The sequence below is a fragment of the Seriola aureovittata genome, chromosome 14 (genome assembly GCF_021018895.1).
Source record: "Seriola aureovittata isolate HTS-2021-v1 ecotype China chromosome 14, ASM2101889v1, whole genome shotgun sequence".
NCBI classification, from domain to species: Eukaryota; Metazoa; Chordata; class Actinopteri; order Carangiformes; family Carangidae; genus Seriola; species Seriola aureovittata.
The window spans coordinates 24,410,606-24,434,150 of NC_079377.1; the positions used below are offsets into that span (position 1 = coordinate 24,410,606).

The 23,545-nt window shown below is 41.3% G+C and overlaps 1 protein-coding gene and 1 long non-coding RNA gene across 2 annotated transcripts in view; one reads left to right on the top strand and one right to left on the bottom strand.

Moving 5' to 3' along the window:
* Positions 1 to 1,294: 1,294 nt before the first annotated feature.
* LOC130181246 (uncharacterized) lies at positions 1,295 to 5,094 on the bottom strand. The gene is made up of 2 exons (XR_008829543.1): positions 4,968 to 5,094; positions 1,295 to 2,142 (listed from the first exon to the last, which is right to left on the bottom strand). It is a non-coding gene; the product is annotated as an uncharacterized LOC130181246 (long non-coding RNA).
* LOC130181245 (protein kinase C epsilon type-like) overlaps positions 4,674 to 23,545 on the top strand; it is a 69,299-nt gene continuing 50,427 nt past the window's right edge. The window contains exons 1-2 of the mRNA XM_056395232.1: positions 4,674 to 5,185; positions 5,647 to 6,015. Coding sequence (XP_056251207.1) covers positions 5,668 to 6,015 — 348 coding nt within the window. The 5' untranslated portion in view covers positions 4,674 to 5,185; positions 5,647 to 5,667. The remainder of the gene's footprint in view (positions 5,186 to 5,646; positions 6,016 to 23,545) is intronic.

Sequence of the window (23,545 nt, forward strand, 5' to 3'; positions counted from 1 at the left end):
AATACTGATCTGGGTTCTACGCTGCCTTGCAAGTCGAGATAAAATGACAAGGTCAAGGATATGGAGATATGCACCCTTCTCACATCAATATTCATTAACTTTCTGGGTGGATATGAAATAGAAAATTAATTGTAAGAGTTTGGTGACACAAGTGTTGGTATAATGAGACTTTGTGCAAAGTGGATGGGGGTTTTTTTTGGGTCATATTTAACAAACACTTTTTTAATAAATGTTTATTGGTATTTTTCAGACAAAATGCGGCAAATTAAAGTCATCAAACTCCTGTCTATTCAGTCTTCAAATGCATTTGCAGTCTGAAAGGCCTGATCAACATGAGCTGCTCAAATCTACTAGTTTAAAGCTCCAAGGGACAGTAAACAGCGTTAGCCTGTGCCTCACTGTTCGCCTGTGGGAAATTGGTTTGGCTTGTTGTTATTCCTGCTGCTTGAGTTGAATCCTATTATAGATCGTTTTTAACCTCCTCCCAAGGGCCAAAGTAGGAATATTGATTGGCTTACACAAAGAACCCACTGTGAGGAAAATGAAAAAGAAGAAGGAAAAAAAAAAACTAATATTGATTTTTGACAGTTTGTTTATAATTAAACTGCGGAATAACTAACTGCACCGGAGGGATGTGGATGAATGAGGATTATGAGGATATGCAGGATGCAGAGCAGGTACTTGCAATGTCATTGGTTTTGCTGCTCATCGTCTTTCTCTTTGTGCACAACGTTCACATCTTTCACCGCCAGCTGCGTGGTGTTTAATAGAGCAGATGTGCCATAAAACATGCGTGTTAATTTCTGCATATTCTGTCATCATGGCCATTTTTCTAGACAAGCAGAAAGACACACACACTAAAACACACACTAAAACACACACCGATGCAGACTGACAGCATGGACGGAGTCAGTGGATGTCACAGAGAGAGGAGAATTAAATGGGCCTTGGGAAACGATTATAAAAAGATTATAATATTTGATTGATGTTTGGTGGCCCCTGCTGTTTAATAGCAGCTACTGCAACTGACACAGAAATATACAGGTAAGAAAAAATTACTTTTTGAATGTGAAGATTCATTTTTGACCTCGGAAACAGTAGTTTTTAATCTTAGCATAAGGTCACTTGGTGGATTATTTTTCTGAGCTTTCAGCCACATCACTTGGTCTTCATCAGTGAATGGATTTTGCTCACGATTATGAGGATATGTGATTTTATACCTTTAGGAGAAAATATCAAATGTGCAAACTTTTTATGTCACAAGATATCATTGACTTGACTTGAAAAAAAAACGTAATATAAATATTTTTATTAGTTATGATATTCACACAGGAAAAGATATACTGTATGTTAGACATTATAAAAAGAAAAATAGGCTGCACACGCTGCTTCAGGGGAGAGTTTATTTAAAGGGGAATTGGTTTGGACCCCCATAAAGAATCACAAGTGGAGTCTGGATTAACAGGATGTATATATAAGAAGAAAAAACTAATTTCTACTGGACAAAATTGTGTTAATTCTTTCAGACATTCTAATAATTTTCTGCATCAAAATGATTCAAATATAACAAGAAAAAACGTGTCACATGTGCAAGTGAATATGGTAGGTCACTTATAGACACTGGTTTGCTTTAAGGGGAAGGGACCAGTTGGGAATCAAAGATTTTGACCAAATTTGAAAAACTGGGACCTAAACCTGATGAAAAGAGTTCCAATTATCAATCGTCAAAAATGTAATTTTTTTAAAAAGAACATTAATAAAGGATTGTCTTGTTTTATCAGTAAAAGTAAAAACAGGTAACTGTCCTCATAGCTATCTGGGAACAATAAACTCTTGTCTCTGCTTCCTCTTTGATTCACAAAAAAGACTGCAGCCACTTATCGCAGAAAAATGTTCCTTTCATGCTTCAGAATCGTTCTTTTCCTGCAGAGACTGGGGATGTTACTGTCCTGGTGTGACCATAGTTACAGTTGTGATGACAACTACAGAACGATCCCATCCGCCGCTGCCAAGCCATGTTCATTTGATTTAAGGCGAGCTGAGTGAGAGGGGGAGAGAGGGCAGGACGTGGCCGGTGTCCAGGGGATTTCCTCGGCCTGTGATTGATTCCTATCTGCAGAGCTCAGAGACACATCGGCTGATCTGCTTAATGAGAAAACAAGTAGGAAAAATGAGGGACAGGAGGATATTGTTACTTTCAGATTATGAAAGAAGAATATTACTTCCATTTTGTAATAAAGAAAATTAAAATTTACGTTCACTTTTTCTGCATCTGGAGGCAAAAACATGCTGTTTAAGACTGTAAACTAGAGACTGAACTTCCGCCTAGGTTACACTAGATGGCAGCAAATGCCGGCAGCCTGCACAGGCGGCTCTTTGTCATTTGACCATTAATAGACTGTTTTCAACACTGATGTGCACGAGAAGGATCAGGCTGAAGGAGGAATCTGCAGAAAATTAACTCCAATCAGTCTGTAGACGAAAAGTAACTTTACAAAAAGTCCCGGCGTCATAAAAGCATAAAAATGGCGTAGATTATAGAGAGTGATGATGTGGAGATCTGGAGAGAGGATGTACTCGCATTTTTAGAAAACTCTAATAGCTCAGGTGGTTAAAGAAGAAGCAGGTTTGGTATCTGAAAGGTTATTGGCCTGAATCCTGATGGGACAAAAATACACTGTTTGACATTCTTTGTTCTTGTGATGATGCTTTTACTTAAGTTTCAACAACGCCTGTTTTACTGCCCTGTGTCATGCAGTGGGTATTAATTGTTTCACTCTGTAGTTTTACATTTCGACCAGGAGGGGTCAGATGTGTTCAGTGTGTTTTTTTTTTATTTTTTATGTGCTCAGTTGTATAGTAGCTACTGGATGCTGTGAAGTGACAACAGCATCCACGGTATATTACTGCTCTCTTCACTTTTGTTTTTCATTTTCTAATTTGTATATGTCTAAAATAGACTTCCTGATATCAGATTGTTATACATCGCAGATATTTATGACTCTTTAGCTGGTGTTTAGAGATTTCCTCACACTTTAAATTTAAAGTTTTCAACGTAAAGCCAGTCCCTGCGCGCTAACAACAGGACCGGGCGGTTTATAGAAAATCCAGATCTGGTACATTTTGTAATCATACAGCCAAGTTTTAAAGCAAAATCAGGAGACAGAGACATAGATGGTAATTTATATTAACTGACACATGCCTAATGAATAAGTGCTTGTATACAGAGAACATTTTCTTCTCTGTTTTGCTTCAGGCCTTAAAAACCTGGCACATTTTACAAAATGTTTGTTAAAGGCCCATGTTCAGTCATCATGATGTGCTGTTGAATCACCAGTCTGTTATCCTTCCTGTGTTGCACACCGCTTGAACGCAGATAATGACGAAACGCTATCTGTGCAGATAAATGTGCTGCTCCTTTGTGTAAAATGTGAATTGCCGTCGGCCTTGTGCTGCATCTGCCAGCTACAGTATGTTCCTGCGCTAATGATTTAATGCCACTAAGACACATTTCTGCACACATGGTACACAAGATGTCTGATTCTTCATCTAATATCATTTCAAGTCAGACCAGACATTCAGTAAATCACATTTTTCCACTTGTGCCATTGATGAAACACACACGCAGTCTCATGTATGTAATCCAGGCGTTTGTGCAGAACATGCAGAAAATCAAATTCCTCTGATATCCGCCAGCTCACATGCTACAGTACGTCCGGCCTCCTTGATACAGACATCAATCTTATTTCACTCCGGTGGGTATTCAACACAATAAAACAATGATTTTACAGTGACATAGCTCAGGGGAAGGTGTAGTCTGCATGCAGCACTTTCATTTTAGGCCGTGAAGACTTGAGACATTATTTTTCATTTGTGAAATTCCTGCTAAAATTCCCATATTGCAACACAATCTCACAGGTGCAGGGTATTACTCACACACACACACAGCAGTGGGAAAGAGAACTCCAAAGCCCGAAGAGGGAAAACAATTGAATTTTGATTGTAAGCAGACCAAACTCCAGCTCTAAATGAGGCTTATGCTTCCCAAGTGTTCCCTTCCACAGTGATTTCAAGGTTAACTGTTTAGTTATTGTAAGTTATTGTAAATCTAATAATTCTGCCATATCAGAAAACAACCCACAAAATGAGATATTTCTGCACAATTTAAATGGGTTTTTTTCTTCTTTGCTATAGTAAACTGCACAGTGCAGCACACAGCTTGGTCATGTGGCTAATAGGCTAAGTAATATGGCATGCAATCATCTCTTTGAAATTCCACACATGCCTCACATATCCCTACATTCACCCCCTAAGGCATCATCTTTTATGGAGTTGGCAATTGGCCTTTATTGAGTGGATGAATGTTCATATTTCTGCACCTGGACTTCCAAGCAAAGGGAGGAGGGAGGCGGGGGGGGGGTATGGGGGGACATCTTACTGGCTCTCATCCACATTTTTTGTTTTTTTCAGCCTTTTATTTTTCTGAACACCTGTTTCGCTGCATTTTCAACAGTTTGACGTGCACAACTGCAGCAGCAGCGTGCAACCATGCTCCTTTTCAACCCCACCTGGGTGTTTACATAGAGCCTTGCTCAAGGGCACCTTGGCGGAATGTAAAGCTTTTTTATTTTATCCACCCCCCCCCCCCACCTCCATCCACACCCACCACTCGTATATTCACCCACACGGCCGTGCCCCCTCTCCTCTCTCCAGCCTAAACACCTCCCTAGTCTGGGCTGCGTCGCACTCCCCAGTCTGTCACACCAGGCTCCGAGAAATCTGACGTGTTTTTCGCATTTCCTGCACCGAGAGAGACGGAGGCAGAGAGCAGTGTCGGCGGAGGCAGCCAAAAGGTATGTCCACGGGAAGTTTAAGCTCAACAGCCGTCAGTGGATGAACCCAGGCCGTGCAACGACGAGGAGCAGGGACCCCCCCCCCCACACACCCCTATTCACCTACCTACCTACCGCCTGACTCGGCCCCCCTCCTCTCCGGCTCCTGCTGCGGTTGTTCCCAGCCGCTGTCTGGTCGCAGCGGTCCGGTTTCGCACATCCCCGTTGCGCCGCGGCGGCTTCCAGCAGGCATCTGGAGCCTCCCACCCCACCGCCACACGGTGCAATGCAACACGGGCTACTGTCTCCACGGTGCCCCGCTACAGCTAACGGACTTTATTAAACCCTCGAAGGTAAATAAATAAATAAATAAAAGCATGACACACCGACTCACATCTGGGGCCTTTGCTCATGTGTTTTTTGCTAACTGTTGGTAGCTGTTCATATTTCTTCCGTTCACTTCTAAAGAAGGCTGCCCCGGGTTAACGGACTGCTTTATTTTTTTTTTATATATATATTTTTTTTAAGGAAATTTAAAGCGTATTCGACAAGTGTAAACGTTTCAAGGCAAGACAAAATTAATAAAAACAAAATAAACGGCTGCACAGTTTTCGTTTTGTCCGTTAGCGTCATATTCAACTGGAAGGAATACAGGATCTGCCTGGAGGACCACCGGTTGAACAGAGCCGTTATTCAAACCGTTAGAGCACGAGGACGTACGTTGTTTTAAAAGTGGCCGAGGAGGGGAAAGGTGAGGTGCTTTCAGTGTAAACAAGTTACGGTTCAACTAGCAAGTGTTTTTTTGGGGGGGCAGGGGGGGGGCCGTTTCACCGCCATGGTGGTCTTCAACGGGCAGCTGAAGATCAAGATCTGCGAGGCTCTCAGCCTCAAACCGACAGCCTGGTCCCTGCGTCACGCCGTCGGCCCCAAGACCCAGACGTTCCTCCTGGACACGTACATCGCCCTGAACGTGGACGACTCCCGCGTGGGCCAGACCTGCACCAAGCAGAAGACCAACAGCCCCGCGTGGAACGACGAGTTCACCACGGAGGTCCACGACGGCCGCCGGATCGAGCTGTCCGTCTTCCACGACGCGCCCATCGGCTACGACGACTTCGTGGCCAACTGCATCATCCAGTTCGAGGACATCCTGCACAACAACAGCAAGCACTTCGAGGACTGGGTAAGAGACAGGGATGTGACACCCTGAAGTACACACGCACACACGCACACACACACACACACGCACGCACACACATACCAAAAAAAAGTACTTTATTAAGGCTGCTACAAACAATTAATGTCAATATGGCCATTAAAAAAACAAACAAAAAAAATAGTTGCCATTGTTTTTGTCTGTCTCAAAACCCAAAATATTAATTTATCTACACAGATTTCAAATATAATCATAACATTTGAGTATGGCCAGAATAAACTGACAGAAAAATAAGAATAGGGGCTTAAATAAAGTCTTAAACCTAGTTACCTAGACGACCGTTAGTCAGGGCCACAACAATGCAGAAACCACTTTAGTTAATATTGCAATTCAAATCAGAGAATCCCTCAGACAAGCTGGTAATCCAGTATGTCCATGCAAGCTTGAACCTATACCTCTGCCTGATAAATAAATTACACAATGATATTATATTCCGACAATCAACTGCGATCAATAAATCAGCTGTTTCAGATCGATTTCAGTTTAAAGTCAAACAGTGCTAGCAGTAAAATGTGTTCAGTATGGAGGCCTATTTCTGCCAAACAAAATAAACAAACATTAAAAGTAAGTAATGATGAAAACAAGTTCTCAAATTCCTCTTATTAAGTCTTAATTTGGGGGTAAATGTCTTAACATTGACGTAACTGACTGTTTATATGAACAATTTTTCCTTATTAACATAAGATTTTTCTCTTTTTGATTTTAATTTAGTCTCAGATTAGATGATTATAGTTTTGCTGTCACTTGTTTTGACACTAGTAAAGCAATTTCTAATATATTATGTGAGGCCAAACCAATTAGCTCACTGATTTATCATCAGTTTGGTAATGGATTGATGGTCTAAGTCATTTTTCAAGCCAAAATGCGGAACGTTTACTTCTCCTTTCCTAAGTTACATGTCATTGTTAACTCAATTAAATTAACACGTTCTTTCATTTTGGCAGACGCACACGTAAACACAGACAGTATGGATCCTGTTACCTGTTGTTGTGCTCTTGTTAGCTGAACCAGTGACCCACAGCAGAGCTACAAAAGAGGCAAGAGTGTGTGTGTGTGTGTGTGTGTGTGTGTGTGTGTGGGGGGGGGGGGGGGGGGGGGGGGGGGGTGGCCACACACATGATACACGCAAACATACGCACACAGCAGCATGAAGAATCTGTTCATTGTTGTCTGAAGCCGCTGAAGCAGACGAATGTTTGAGTGTATTATTGATGAGGCCATCAGGTCCATTAGAGACGGAGGCAGAGAAAGAGAGAGAGAGAGCTGGGGAGAGAGCAAGATGAAAGAGAGGGAGATGATGAAACAGGAGGGAGGACAGGATGGAGGAAAGAAAGTCCAGCTTCCAGCGTATTCCTCATGGCGGAAATCTTGAAAGACTTGTAAGGCCAGAGACGGTCAAGGCTGCCGGAGCTGTGCGATGTTTCACATGTTCTGACAGTGAAGGTTCAGCTCTTGACTCAGGATTTTGGAACTAGATGAAAGTGGCTCTTTGTTGTCACTGATGCTCTGGTGGCTTTAATTAGTATCTGGTGTAGAGGTTAAGTCATATCTCTGATCTGTTTTAGCGACCTATGGGAAAACCTGTTGAAACTTTGTGCCTCGTTCTTGTGAGAAAAGGTGAGCGTGTTGATTGCAGATCCCCGAGGTGACACCTGTGATGCTTCCAAGATGTTCGATTTTAAGCCTTAAGTAGTTCCCTGAAATGTCTCTAATTGATTTAAAGTCAAAAGACCCTTAAACTGGTGTCACTATCTCATCCGTTTTCATTCAGTGGAATGAAAACTTTTGATCCGTCTCCTCCGAGCCTTTGCACCCTGTGTTGGCGCACGTATCGAGGCGTTCCCACGGACGTTCAAGGTTGAACATGTCTTGACTTAATTTGCATCGTGCATTGTGAAATCTCAGACAAAGTGAGACTTGACATCACATTGAGGTAACTAAACAGCCTGCGCAGTTTCCCAGTGAGTAATGCTAATGTAAGCTCGGTTGTGGAGTGGGTTTGTCATCCCCTTCAAGAACAAGCAGAGCAGCAGCGGAAGCCCTTCAAGCTAATGTGTCCGACTCTGGCACTTGTGAAATTTAGGGAAAATAAAAACACATGGAACAGAAGGCGATGAATAAGGCTGGAAAAGTTAAAGTCAGACTGGTTTTAAAGTAACAAAACATGATGTACTCGAAGGAGTGGCTTCCATTAAAATCAGTACAAACATGTATTGTAAGAATCAAAGAAGGCGCAAGGATTTCTTTCTCACTCTTCCTGATTGGTGCTTGGAGGCTGGAATCTATGCAAAACTGAAGACAGCTTTAAAAGAAGCAGAAATGAAGGTGTGAGTTGGTTGTCGCTGCTTGACTGAACCAAACTGGGGTCGCTTCTGGTGCAGGCTCCGCTCCCAATTCAGCTCCACAGTCAGGACAGGAAATGCAAGCCCAAAAAGACAAAACAAAATAAAATCTTGTTGACACTCCTGGTGGAAGCGATTAGCCTTCTCCTGTATCTTGGTGAAACTCCCGTGCAAATGCACACTTCCTGGTCATTTCACTTAGTTAGGAACCATCCTAAGCAAAAGACTTTTTTAACCCCAGCCTTGGTGTCCATCCATCCATCCGTTTTCTTCCGCTTATCTAAGGTCGGGTCGCAGTGGCAGCAGATCTCCCTCTCCCCGGAAACGTTTTCCAGCTTCTACTAGTTTTGGTGCTAATTAAATTAAAACAACAACAAAATGGTTTGATGGTGGTGGGCGGCGACTGTATAGTTGTGACATCACAAAGTTCCAGAAGTCCTGAGGGCTCGTTTTAAGGTTCAGTTTCTGAAAACAGGCTGTGTGCAATTTTCCGTTGATTGAGCGCTTTGATACTTTTCACAGCGTTAATATAGAACCTAGACCTGCTTTATAATCAAAGAACACATGGAAATCTACCTTTATACTATATGGGACCTCAAACATTCTTTGCTCACCTTGCTGAAAAGAAGGCGGGTTTAGTATGGATCCAGTCTATGGAGTCCAGCCTCGGTTTGTTCAGCCAAATTTAACTGGATTTGTAGGATGTGCTCGGAAACGTCTACGACTCTGTCCCCTCCAGAGTCAACAAATAAAACTTATTCCAGTTAAATGTACAGAGAGACTATTAATCTTCTCTTCAGTCCATTTGGCATGTTGGTTTTCACCAGAATTGATGTCTTAAATGAGAGTTTCTCACTGTAATAAAGATCATCCGTGTTGATGTTGTGCAGGGAGCTGACAGAAGGCTTCTTTGATAATATGAAAGGAAGACTTCTGCTAAACTTTACCATTAGCTTGATGGAGGATCACTTGGCCTCAAACCAGACTGTAAAACGGGGGCTTCTGAATACAAGGCCTGATTTATTTGTTATTTTTGGGCTCGAGCTAGGTTGCAGATTTGTGTCTGGTAAGTTCCCATACAAAAGAATTTCATTTTCTCTCCTGAGAGACTTAAAAGAATATGTTGTGGTCTTAGGAGAATTAAGATCAAGTTACATATAAAGTCACAAGAACATGGACCACAAACCATATGAGCTCGCTCCAGTGTTTCATGGCAGTGCTTTAGTACAAGATGTTTTACTATTTAAAAGTAAATGAGTATATCATATTGAGTAACAATGGCTTGGCTTTAGTTTATGTTTGGAACGGGTGAGCTGTAGACGGTGTCACTACCCACCTGTGTGTGACAACAAAACATGTCCCCCGGGTACAGAGACCTTCCCACAGGGAAAATAGTTCCTCAGCACTTTGTTATTGTATCATATTTGATCTATCATGTAGCACGAAGTCTTTGTCAAACAACACGGTGTGTGCTTTAGTGTTATCAAGCGGCAACATGGTTCTCGTCATTTAATTTATGAATAACCAAAGGGACCTTTCAGTTACTGCGTTTTAATTTGAAATGAACAGGAGGTAGATGTCATATAAAATTTGGATGTGCATCCCTCTCAAACAAAGGGCTAAATTAGGGCTGGGCAATTAACCGAAAATGTAGACGTGTAGAACCTCTCACCGACTTAATCTTGCTCACGTCGGTTAATTAGGTTAATACTTTCCCTAGTGTGTGCGTGGATGAACTGTTCCCTTAAAAAAGTTACTACCTCACGTGCCTCCGCCACGTCCAACTAATGTGAGTTTGTGCTCTCTCAAAGCGAAGCTGACGATATGGATGACACGGAGAGCCTCAGGCTACGTCCACTTACGTGGACTACGTTTTAGTTTTAAAACGAGTCACTTACGCTACGTTGACGCCTGGCGTTCACACTACTCAAGTTTTCTAACCGCTCAAATGGAGAGTTTTGGAAATGCTGCTGGTCCTGTTTTAGTATAAAAACTCTGGGGTTGCATTGTAGTCTGGACAGTCTGATGGAGACCAAAGGAAACGATGACGCCTCCTGATTGGGCCTTATTTGTCACGGCTACCGAAAAGTGGTGAACGCAACATGGTTAGCAACTAAAGATAACACCACTAATTTGATGAATCACTTGAAACACAATCGCATCGCTGAATATGAAAAGTGTGAAATGAAATATGAAATAATTTGAAATAATCGTCATATTGATTTGAAGTCATCTTCGCCAGTGTTTGTGAATCCTTGGTTTCTGGATGCTCGTGATGAGTATTTGTCCTTATGTTTTGGCGCTTTAAAGACAAAGTAGTTGATTGATTAATTGAGAACAAATCAGTGGAGTAATTAATAAGTTGCAGCTGTACTCAGTGTGTTCTTTTAATGTCATCATTTTAAATGTTAGACTGACAAAAAGGTTTCAAAATGGCTGCGTCAAAGCACCACAGCACCTGAGTTGTTTGTCTGACAGGTGCTGTCACGCCCATTTTAATACTCCTTCTCATCTGATAACATTTTCCTCACTCCATTAATCTTCTTATGTTTTTTTTTCTTCCTGTTAGTACAGACAGACTTTGTATTCTTAGGGACGTGGACACAGTTCATACAATAGTCTTATTATACATTTTCAAATGTATTTTATACTTTGCCAAGTGCTTATCTCATGATGCCAAATAGTCCTTCAGCTAAAAAGGTTTAGGATGGCACTGATCGGTTCTACACCAGCGTGGAAACAGAAGCATCACTTGGTCTTTTCTTTTCTTTTTTTTTTTTTTTTTTAGAAGTGATCAGAAGCCTGTTAAGAGCGTGTGAACAGAAACTTTAAACCCAAGTTGTGATGAGTATCTGATAATGAGAAAAAAAAAGAAGGAGAAAAACATGAAACTTCAGACTAAAGTCAAAATGTCACCGTTCTCCTGCAAGCCTGTACACGGCCTCTCAACAGTCAACTTCAGCAGAATATGATACCTGCTGAGCCGGTCACATTGTTAAGCACTCAAAGACACACACACACACGCGCACACACACACACACACACACACACACACACATGCACACTGTCATATTTGAGCTCATTATTCAAGTGGGCGTGAAGAACAATATGCTACCATATGAAAATTGTTGTGTAATGGATTGTGGAAAAATGCTCCGGAGGCTCAAAGTAGACTGACAGCACATGGGCTGTTACTATATGTGGCTCCCACCATTTTAACCATTTACTGGAGTGTGGAAGGAATAAAACACGTACACAGATTTACAACGTTAGGCGGGCAATCATCCCACTCGGCAAGCGTTCTGTACCCGGACACTCCAGTTCCAACACAGGAACATGTGCTGGTCGTTTCTGTGGCTCACAATTCATTAGCAGGGCTCCGTACCAAACCTCAGTCTTTTATTGATACCAACTGTAGCATCAAGTGTCAGAAATGTTCTTGTACTGAAAGCTGGCATCAAATGTCTAGTCAGATTTGAAATATTGTTTTTAATTGAATCAATAAAATAAAAAAAATAGTTTATATTAGCTTGTTTAATATAGCCAGAAAGATATGTTTATAATAAATGATAATCAGCACTTCTCATAGGAAAACACTATAAAAGGCCTGTTTATGTCTCTTAAACCTGTGTGAATGCTTATGTACATTCATTTGTTTATTTATAAATAAATACTTTAAACTGGGGATGTTGCCTAGGCTTTTGGCCGATATTCGATAATAAATAATAAATAATGTGACATTTCCCACCATAATATTGAAATTTGCTAGAGCTGTGTTTTAATTACATGTAACTTAAATGATTGACTCATAATTATACCAAGGTATCCCTTTATTACAATTCAACTGGATGTAATATAATTATGTTATAAAATACAATCTCAACGATATATCGTTTGATATCGAATATCGAATATTGCGATATTTGGGTTGGACTATATCGAGATATTACATTTTGGATATCATTAGAAAATTTTATGTATTCACTAATTAAATTATACAAATCAAGAAGCAAACAATAGGATTAACTAAAGGATAATCAGCTATTGGAATACAAAACACACAGAAACTCCCCATTTGTAACCCCCAAAAGAAATATCTACCAACATTTCCTACAGATGTTCACTTCACTTGGACTCATGGATGAACTGATTCGATTTCGGTGGTCAAAGGTCATGTTTTATATGACTCTGGGTAAACAGGGATGTAACCTGAAGCTAGTCTGAGTGGCGGAGGGATACAACCACAAGGAGGTGATTCTAGTTTTGTCTTTCAGAGACCTGCTCTTTGGACTAATAGGCCTCATACCAGCTGGGGTTTGATGGGTAAAGGCACTGCTAATGAGCCTGTGTGATTTCCAGTGAGATCAGTACAGTCGGACATCAGCCTGATTCTGGGCTTTTGGCTGAGACCGAGAGGAAAAAAAGGAGGAGAGGGAGAGAAGAAATAAAAATGCAGTGACTGATGTCCATTAGACATGAAAAGGGGATCACATTCCCTAAATCTGTCATGAATCTGTGCTCTCGCCCGAACAGTGATTTCATGTGTTGGCAGACGCCTTGTTAGAACTTGTCATTGAAGAAAGACGCGGGAAGACACAGAGAGAGAGAGAAAGTGTTTGATTTTACTACACAACAGGCAGCGAGCGAGCGAGGGGAGAGAGAGACGAGAACAGCGGGGGTGTTGAAGTGAGCTGTCTAGTTGTGAATGGCTGAAGGGGGGGGGTAAAGGGAGGGGGGGGGCTGATGGGTGAGGAGGCAGTGTTTGATCTCGCCATGATGATTTTACAAATGTGCATTAATTTAATCAAAGCTTGTCCTACATCTGTTGAAATGTTCAGAAACATGTTTGTTCTGAGCAACAACAGCAGTGAAAGGAATTCTGGGATCATAACTTTTTAAATTTTAATGTTTTGCTGTCGCATAAAAGCATGAACCTTAAGTTTGAAATCATTATTTTTTTTAAATGATTTTAAAAAGGATCAGTCATATATTTCCCCTGATATTGAAGGGACATACCAGTAGCTGCATGTAGCACGTTTTAGCTCATGATGTATGTTCATTTTACATCATATAGAACCTGTTTGCTGTGGTTTCTATCTGTTTCACGAGACAGTGTGAACTTACTTGAGTTGTGTAATCTGCACTAATGTTTGTCAGATTCACATGATTCTGTTTCCGTTTTGCAGCACAGACTTTGACTGAATGTAAATCTCTCTAAATGATTATAAAAGTGCTTGTTTCTGCTGATTTTTCTGTTTCCTTAAGATGTGAATGATAATGTATAAAGCTGTCCGAGCCCGCACGCAGCTCAAATGTCACGTGGAGCAAAGATACTGTAAATATGAAACAGAATGAGTGTGTGTGTGTGTGTGTGTGTGTGTGTGTGTGTGTGTGTGTGTGTGTGTGTGTGTGTGTGTGTGTGTGTGTGTGTGTGTGTAGTCCTGGGGCCAGATGCATAAAACTAAAAATCACAATCGGCTTCTGTTTACTTAAGTACAATCACTGCAAATGTAAAGTCCTGTTTTACTTTGAACGTCACTTATTGGGACTAGAGAGTCTTAATGAAGCTCCAGAGGCTGTAACACTGTGATTAGTAACTATTAAAATAGTATGAAACAGTTAAAGAATGATAATAAATAAATAATAAGGATATTAAACACAATTATTTCTGTTTATGAATACTCAAATTGTTGTTGCTGTGCAAACGGCAAAACTTAATAAACGAATGAAGCTCCGTGAGTTGGTTATTTCATTTTATGTTAAATTACTCGTCTAGTAACTTGGATTGTTTTGGAAATAAACGTGTGTTTATAAATATCAATTCATGTGCGGGAAATGGCGTACGCATGGTTTTGGTGTGTACGCATCTTTTATGCATCGGTGCCCCTGGTGTTACTCATGTTGTGAGGAGCTAGATCTGTTAACACAGTCACATTAAGGGGACAATAAGCAAGTCTCCATTATGTAACTATTAAGGCGGAGACATGTTTTAGGGTTTGGCAAGTAGTAGTTATGGTTAAGTTTCGAGTAAGTCTCTAGGAAATGAATGTAAGTCAATGGAGGTGCGTCTGTGTTTCGGTTAGCGATGATCTGAAACCATGAAAATGCAGCTTTTTGAAACCGTGGCAACGTGACTCAGGCAAATGTGAAAGTGTCCATTTTCCTCCGTCTGCTCGTCATTGCGTAAAACTGTCTCGTTTTTCATGTGTAATTAGCGGGCTCTCGACGGGGACAGGTGTTGGGAAGGAGATGCTGTGCAGACGGAGGGAGGAGAGGAGGGAGATGGAGCGGATAACAGGAACCGATATCAGCTGTTGTGTCCGGTGATGTTTCAGTCTCGACTCTTCTCGTGGTTAATTTCAGTTTGAGTGCTTCCCTGTGAACACACTCAGGTGAGAAGAGACTAAATTCATTGATTTTTAAAAAAGAGCTAAAACACAGTGAGGAAAATAACATGGATGCTTTTATTATTCTTCCCCGCCGGCGACCGCCAGAGCAGCAGCCATATTGTTTTCGGGTTGTCCGTCCGTCCGTCCGTCCATATACCCGTCCCATTCTCGTGGACACGATATATCGATAACGCCTTGATAGAACTTCTTCATATTGGGCACAAACATTCAGCAGGACTCAAGGATGAACTGATTAGATTTTGGGGGTCAAAGGTCAAAGGTGAAGGTCATGGTGACCTATCACTATGTATTGGCCTTGTGAATGCAATATCTCAGTAATGCCTTGAAGGAATTTCTTCAGATTTGGTGCAAACGTTCATTTGAACTCAAGGACGAACTGATTAGACTTTGGTGGTCAAAGGTCAAAGGTCAAGGTAAAGTAAGTAGATTTATTTATATAGCACCTTTCGCAGATGAAAATCACAAAGTGCTTTACATCATAAAACGTACACAGGTTCAAAAAATATGACAGTAAAAACAGTAAAGTAAATAAAGAGCAACACAATCAAAGGGGGAGGTATTCAGAGTGAAAGAAAGGTCACGGTGACGTCATAAACCTTTTTACCCAATACTCAAATCTTCACACAGCAGACAACCGTGAGGAGGTGATTCCAGTTTCTGGTTCTTTTTCCTTGGCCTCTCTCTTTTGTTCCTTCTCTCACGCCGTCTCTCTCTCTCCCTCCTTTCAGTTGTCAGTGTGTTGGTGAAGGTGCTGAGCGTCTGAGCAGCGTTGTACCATCTTAACGACTCCTGAGTCACTGTGCAAAAAAAACGGATTAAACCAGCAGCTTTTGCCACGACTAATCGTCTTTTTTACAAATGTCTTCAGAGACGTTGCATTTGTGTTTCTTGCGCGCTGCACGGCTGTTGGAACAGTGTAAATCGCTCATGCCTGTTGGGAGAGTCTCTCTGCGGTCAGAGCACAGGATCAGCAGTTGATTCACTCTTTTCGTTTGATGATTCTTTGGGCAGAATAGATGCTATTGAACGGCTGAGACCTGGCTGAAGGACGGTCTCGTGCAACCACACCGCCGCCGCTGTAGAACAATGATGTTCAGTGATGTGGGACCTGGAAGCTGTTTTTAATCCAACATAAACTGCGTCCAGACGACAGTGATTTGGCTCACCGTCTCATTGAAGTTCTATTTTTAATTGCATACATTAAAGGTTTTGAGTTTGGCATTGGATCCCTTTTCATACCTGCATTAGGAAATTGACCGGCCGTGAGTGTGACCCTCTCCTAGTTATCTGAAGTATATCATTGGCACAGTTTTAGCTCATGTAGCTAAAGTCCAGTCTAATTTAGTGTATTACTATTACTTTCAAAGTGTAGCGATGACTAATGGTTTTTATTTGGCATTAATGTCTTGACTGAACCTGTGCTTGTAGTAAAAAAAAAAATTCTTAATCAAGCTGATTCATTAAGTGGTAGATTGGCAGAGAACAACAACATCCTTGATTGTTTATATATTATAGAAAAAACGCAAAACATTTCCTGGTTTTAGCTCCACAAATTTGAGGATTTGTGTCTTCTCAATTTTATAAAAGTGTAAATAAGTTTCTGACTTTTTGTTGGACAAACAAAACGATTTAACGCCGTCACTTTGAGCCCCAGGAGCTCATTTTATTGGCTGTAGTTGAAATGATATGATATGATGTGACCTGGAACTAGTCTGAGCGGCGGAAGGATACAACTGGGAGGCTGCAGTTTTGCAACTTTGCACAGTGTCTGTGCTGCTGCCAAATCCAACCTCATTTCACTGCTTTGTACCTTGGCATGTGACAAATAAAACTCTGCTGTTCAGTTTCAGCAGCCCCCCCCACCCCCCACCACCTAGTTATATCCCGATATTTGACTTGACTGTATCAAGATATTCTCCTCCTATCCTGATAATGTTTAATAAAATAAAACAAAAATATACTAAACAAACAGCTGGAGTGCACATCGGACATAAATGCATCTCCAGTTTTGAGCGTCAGTGGTCTCCCTGCCAGCTTGCTCGTTCCCAGCTGTGGTTGTAACACTGTTAGTGTGATGCTGCGACTGTGACAAAGCCAGATTGCTGTGTGGTTGCCCTGCGGTTAGAAGCGTCAACGACGGCGGTTCGGCTGCAGGAGCTGACGGCGGAGACGGAGAGAGGAGTCTGCAGAGACAGAGAAAACACCACTTCAGCTTTGACTGATGATGTAACACGTGTGACACATTGAAAGTTTCATGTTAGTAAGGGACACCCCCCACCCCCTCCACCTCACCCCTCCACCCCCATCACTGGAGCAGTAACTGTATGTGTTCAGTCATCTGAGGAATGTGGAGCGCTCCACTGCTGCACTGCAGATTCTAGTTGAGCTTTTGTTCTGATGCAAAGACACTTTTGCACCAGAAAGGTCAAAGCACAAGAGCAGCTTTTTGCACTGGTTCTGAGCCTGGAAGTGGTTTCCTGTCTTGCTCAAAGGCACTTCAACAAAACGTTTTCTAGGGCTGAATACTCCAGCACTCTCGTAAAATTGTGAATGGAGTTTTCAAATTGCAAAAGCTGCGATTTCATTTATATATAACTTAAATTTTTGACCCGTTTTGGGTGAAATGACTATATACCAAGAAATGATATTAATCTTAACCATTTTATTACAGTACATCTGGATGTATTGTTGCCACTGTTGTAAAGCAATTAGCAGAACTACGTTTATAAGTCTTGAGTTGTCAGGTATTTGATTTTCCATAAACAGAAATTGTAACCTGGTTTCTTTTATTCATCAACAGTATTTGAAAAACTGTTAATCTCAGTCTAAACAGTCTCAGTATTCTGTATGAACTGTTTCCATTCTTCCATGAAGCTGTATGATGTTCTGAATGAGTGAAATATTCCAGTCAAAGACGCCTTTTTCTTTCTTTTCTTTTTTTACAACATTCCTTCAAATGGAAATATTGATGATTTCCTGTTCGTGACGTTACACACATTTTAGCCAACTGCCTGCTTTGTCAGTGAGGTAAAACTATATCTTTACATTGTAAAGAAAGAACCCAAATTGCCCCTGATGTGGTCCATAAGAATAGAAAAGCGCTATATAAGTTCCTGTGTTTATATGTGTTGATCCATAAGAAGATATATTTGTGGTTTTAAGAACCAAAAACCATCTCAGTGTAGTTTTACATCTCCTCTCTCAGGCTTCTCTCTGGAGCTCTAGTAACAACAGGTCGGTGAGCCAATCAGAAGAGAGGAGGCTCTGATCCTCTCCTCTGATTGGCTGACTGTTTTCTGAGTGATCCAATAAAAATACAGCAGATTTCAGGTAAAAATACGCAGAGGAACCAAATCCTGCAAGGTTTGGATGGAGGGTCCAGGTGGGCGGGGCTTGGTGACTGCTTTGTTGTGACATCACAAAGTTCCAGAAGTCCTGACGGCTGGTTTTAAGGCTCAGTTTCTGAATACAGGCTGTGTGCATTTCCCTGTGGACTGAGGCTTTGATAGTTTCACAGTATTAATATAGAAGCTAGAGCTGATCTATAATCACACTACACATGGACACAGACCTTTAAAGCTGGTCAGTAAAATATAAATTAGTATCAATAAACAAATTAACCTGTAAATGTCATGATTATCTTGTATAACTAAAGCATAAATACAGACATGGTGTTTATGGAAAGTAATCACAGTTTGATATATTTTTAATTTATTGAGACATACACTCCTTTTTGGTTTTGTTAAGTTTTTTTTGGTGGGCATTCACTCTCTTGCTCAAAGGCACCTCAGCATTTTCATTGCTGTCCAGTTCGGCTTCCTGTAGCCTCTTTAAACTCTCATACAGACGGACCAGAGGAAGAGCTCAGGCCCCTTCTCTTCTTGACCCTGTTTCCCTACGGGCTGTAGTAGAGGGGTGTCCTCTCTGCAGACCGAAGGAAACGGGGGGCAGGGCCGTGTGTGTGTGTGTGTACATGTGTGTGTTTATGTCAGTGTGTGAGTCTAAAAATAGAGGCAGTGTGTTTGAGTCACACGGTAGGCCCTACTTCCTGTTTTCACTGTCCAAGTTTACTTCCCAGAGAAAGAAGGGAAGAGGGAGAGAGAGATGTCTCTCCAGGTGACCCCCCCCCCCCTCCCCTCCTCCTCCTCCATGTAGCTTCTGTTATCATTCATTTATCCACTGTCCTGTCCGTGTACAGTTTGTAACGTACAATACAATATACAGTACGGCACAGATATGTGAGGAATGCGAGATGAAGAAATAAGCTGCGAGTGCTTTTCCTGCTGCTCCTGTCAGCACCACTTAGCATAAACACAACTTTTCACAGCAGCAGAAACCAGATAAGAAAAACTGTTGCACAGCAGCTGTTATTGTTCATTCAGAGACGTGATTCATCAAGATATCACCAGTCGTTTGTGGTGAATCTCCTAATGAAGATTCCTGCTGTTTTTTGCCTTGTCTCTCATTACTTCCTGTCTCTGCTGTGCTCTATTGTAAACTGATGGATGGAAATTTAGACGTGTGGTTTCAGGCTGTGGTTAAAAAAAAAAAAAAAAAAAGGCACATTTGATATTTAAAACAGCACATGAGCTCCACGTCGTCAGCGCAGTCTTCCACATCTTCTAAAATGTTGTTTTTTTTCTGACTAAAACTCAATACGCAATGAGATCTGTGTTAAAACACAAAGTGATCGATGGTCAGGTGTTTGATTGAAGTTCATGAGATGAGGCGAAAATTTTTTTCCAGTTTTGCGGTTTTAATGAATCCCTTTAAAACTGTTTTCATCTCGTTGCTTCCCAAAAAATATAAAAACTGACTAGACGACATGAACTTCTCCTGTAGATTCAGTAAGTGTTCGTTCGTGAGGTCGTGACCCGAGCGCTCATCGGTCTCTCTGAGGCTCTGAATGATGAGCGCTGTCATCACACGCAGCGGGAATCCTGTATAATGGTGGTTTGGATTTCTGACAACAAACATAAGTGAAGTATGTTTGATGAACGTGAGGATGTGTCATTGTAAAGTCAATATCTTTGGCTTGAGACTGTTGGTTAGATTAAATCAACTTGAACTCTGGGAATATCCTGTACAATTCAAAATTTAAATTTTATCTCCCGGAGTGATAAGAAATCCAGATTAATCTCCTAATGGGACGCAGTTACCGTTTACCAGTTACTTCACCTGCTTCCTTTCTCTGGGAGACGTGTGCAAGTTGTTGATGATGAAGCCGAAGCAGATTTACCCAGAATATCGGTGCAGATGTGAAATTAGCATAAAGTCTGTGATGCCTACGCACAGAACATCGGGATTCAACAAAGAAATAAAGAAGAAATCAGGTCCTATACTGTGCAGCACAGAGGTTTAAATACTCCCCGGCTTATGTAACAAGTCTAATGAAGTTTATAAATCATAATTTGGAGCGCAGGGGTCAAACATCTGTGGAATGTCTGTAACGTAAATCACCGGTGAGCGCCACACGGCAGAATTAAACTTAGCAAGGAGCCGTCTTCATTTCCTCACAAACAGGATGAGAGAGGAGAAAACACCCTGTCATTCTACTTACTACACACACACACACACACACACACACACACTCATTACACACAAAAACAAAAAACAGACGGCATCAGATGGACATCATTAGTCGATCAGAAGGAAACTGGATGGACATTTTATAGACAAAATGATTTATTGATCAGTTGAAATAATCAGCAGATTGATCAATAATGAAAACAATTATTAGATGCTGTTGTATGGGTGTGGGTGAGCTGGTGAGTGCAGTGCATTATTTTTCCTTTAGGCGTCCATCACAAGGTTTAATACTGAATTCAACATGATCCACATTATCTTTCTGTTATTTACAGACAGTTTGTGTTTTAATACAAAGTTCAAATAATGAACATTTAAGAACTATGTCTAAATAATTGGCTAAATTTAATTTAACACATATTTATAATGTATTGATTATATTGATATTTATAGACAGACGCATTTAGAGGTCCGCATCATATACACAGCCTGTATTCAGAAACTGAGCCTTAAAACCAGCCGTCAGGACTTCTGGAACTTTGTGATGTCACAACAAAGCAGTCACCAAGCCCCGCCCACCTGGACCCACCATCCAAACCTTGCAGGATTTGATTTCTCTGAGTGTTTTTACCTGAAATCTGATATATTTTTATTGGATCACTCAGAAAACAGTCAGCCAATCAGAAGAGAGGCTCAGAGCCTCCTCTCTTCTGATTGGCTCACCGACCTGTTGTTACTAGAGCTCCAGAGAGAGACTGAGAGAGGAGAAGTAAAACTACACTGAGATGGTTTTTGTTTCTTGAAACCACAAATATATCTTTTTATGGATCAACACTTCAAATAAAACACAGAAGAAGAAGAAAATATGGAGCTTTAACTTGGTGGAAAAACAGTGTTATATTGGATATTCACTCATACGAGCAGAATTTGTCAGTCAGTGCCTAAAGATTGAAGATAATTACCCACATTCCCTAGTTTCTACGTTCACAGAAGTTCTAATTCTCTGCCCCTGTGTCTGAGGATCAGTGAGTCTGTAGCTGTAGTTCTCTGTGAGGATACATGCAGCCACATGATTGCAGCTTGACTAAGGCTCATGTGATACTGTAAAAGCTTTGGGACAGCTGTGTGTGTGTGTGTGTGTGTGTGTGTGTGTGTCCTGGAGGAATGCGTGTCAGTGTGATTAGGTTAAAATGAAACTCATTAAGCTCCAGTTGACAACATGTGACGTGGATGATTGAATCTTTGAATTAACCTCAGTCAGAGATGTAAAAGAGTCAAAAAAAATAAAATAAATATCTTGAAGGTGCCTCAACATGTTCACAGACCCTCCTTTTTCTGGGGCACCTGATGACCTCGTTGCTATGGAGACCGTCCAAGCAACAAAATAAACAACACAAACAAACAGAATATTCACGCTACCTTGACTCGAGGCAGGTCGCCTGCTTCCCTTCACGCACACTGATAAACACGATGCAGCTGCCGGTGGATTACACTCACCACACAGAGCTGAATGCTAACGAGTTTAGCATCAGTCATTAGCATCTGTACATCGTGCGGTCTGACGTCCAACTCTGCGTCACACAGACTTGTCACGGAGGTCCTCATGGTCTGAGCACTTGGATAAGGAGTGGTGACACGCACGGAGAAAGTCCCTTTTATACATTTTATATCCATGAACCAACAATTTCCACCCTTCTAGTTGACAACCGAAACAGCACTGTGTTCACTTCTCTTCTTTTTATAAACGAGGAGATTTTCCTTAAAGGTTCCTTCTGGCGCTCTGACCACAGCTGGGGGGGGGGGGGGGCTTTGGGCAACAAATCTGCTGCCGGGCTCTTTTGTAAAAATGAGGTGATATTTCACGACCGACCCGAGTTGATGTTGTGCTTGAGTTGTGCGAATTCCCAGATTGAAAAATGTCAGTTAATCAAATTAGCTGGGCGGCTATCCCACTTTGCACAGTTAGTTCAGATCAAACAGAACGCTACATTAAAAGACACAAGGGGCTGTGAGGGAATATGATGCACTTTGAGTAATAGATAAAGATAAAGATCCATGAGTTTATTCCTCTATCTGTCTAAAATACCCTTCATGTCAGGGCTAACATTTAGATGCTGTTTGTCAATCTTTATCTTGTGTGAATCATTACAATCATATTGAAAGTATATTAGTTCTCATTTGATTTTTTAACATTTTACCTAAAACCTTGGTTTGTTTTTTCTTTAAAAGAACATAACAAGCTTTTTTTAAGGTTTTAACTGCATCAAGTGAGACGCGGTTGAAAGCTACAATAAACGCTAGTAAGTGGACCTTGAGGTGAGAATATATTGTCTCATGTGCTGACACTGCCCCTTATAGGGAGCTGTTTATCCTAGATCCAGCTGTTGGTTCTTCCAGGACTCATGCAGACATTTTAATGAGTAGTTTGTTTTTATATAATTTGTAAATCCACCAGTGAAGACGCGTGTCATGTGGTGCGTTCAAGGCGTCGACGCGGAGTCACCTGCGGTCTGGTGTTTACGAAGCCCAAACAGCCCCAATATAAACCTGTAAGAAGAGCTGATGGCCGACTAATGCTTCAGGTATGTTTTGAGTTAGTGCCAAGGGGAGGACAATATGATACTGTGTGTGTGTGTGTGTGTGTGTGTGTGTGTGTGTGTGTGTGTGTGTGTGTGTGTGTGTGTATATATATATACAGACACTTGTACGCGGGGTGATGTGTTTATGTTGCTGTTTAATAGGAGAGAAGTCCAAGTTATGGTGGAAATGTTAACACCAATGTATCTTGTATACCGCTGTTATCTTATATATGAGTTAGTGTGTGTGTGTGTGTGTGTGTGTGTGTGTGTGTGTGTGTGTGTTGTGTGTGTGTGTGTGTGTGTGAGCAGATGGGTGTGTGGGCGGTCTCTTCCACTCTCCTCCACTCATGCTGAGAGTGAGAGAGCAGTAAAGATGAGTATTTTGAAACTGAGCCTTAAAACCAGCTGTCAGGACTTCCTGTAACTTTGTGATGTCACAACAAAGCAGTCACCAAGCCCCGCCCACCTGGACCCACCATCCAAACCTTGCAGGATTTGGTTTCTTTGAGTGTTTTACTTGAAATCTGATATATTTTTATTGGATCACTCAGAAAAGAGTCAGCCAATCAGAAGTGAGGCTCAGAGCTTCCTCTCTTCTGATTGGCTCACTGACCTGTTGTCAAAAACCATGAACACCACA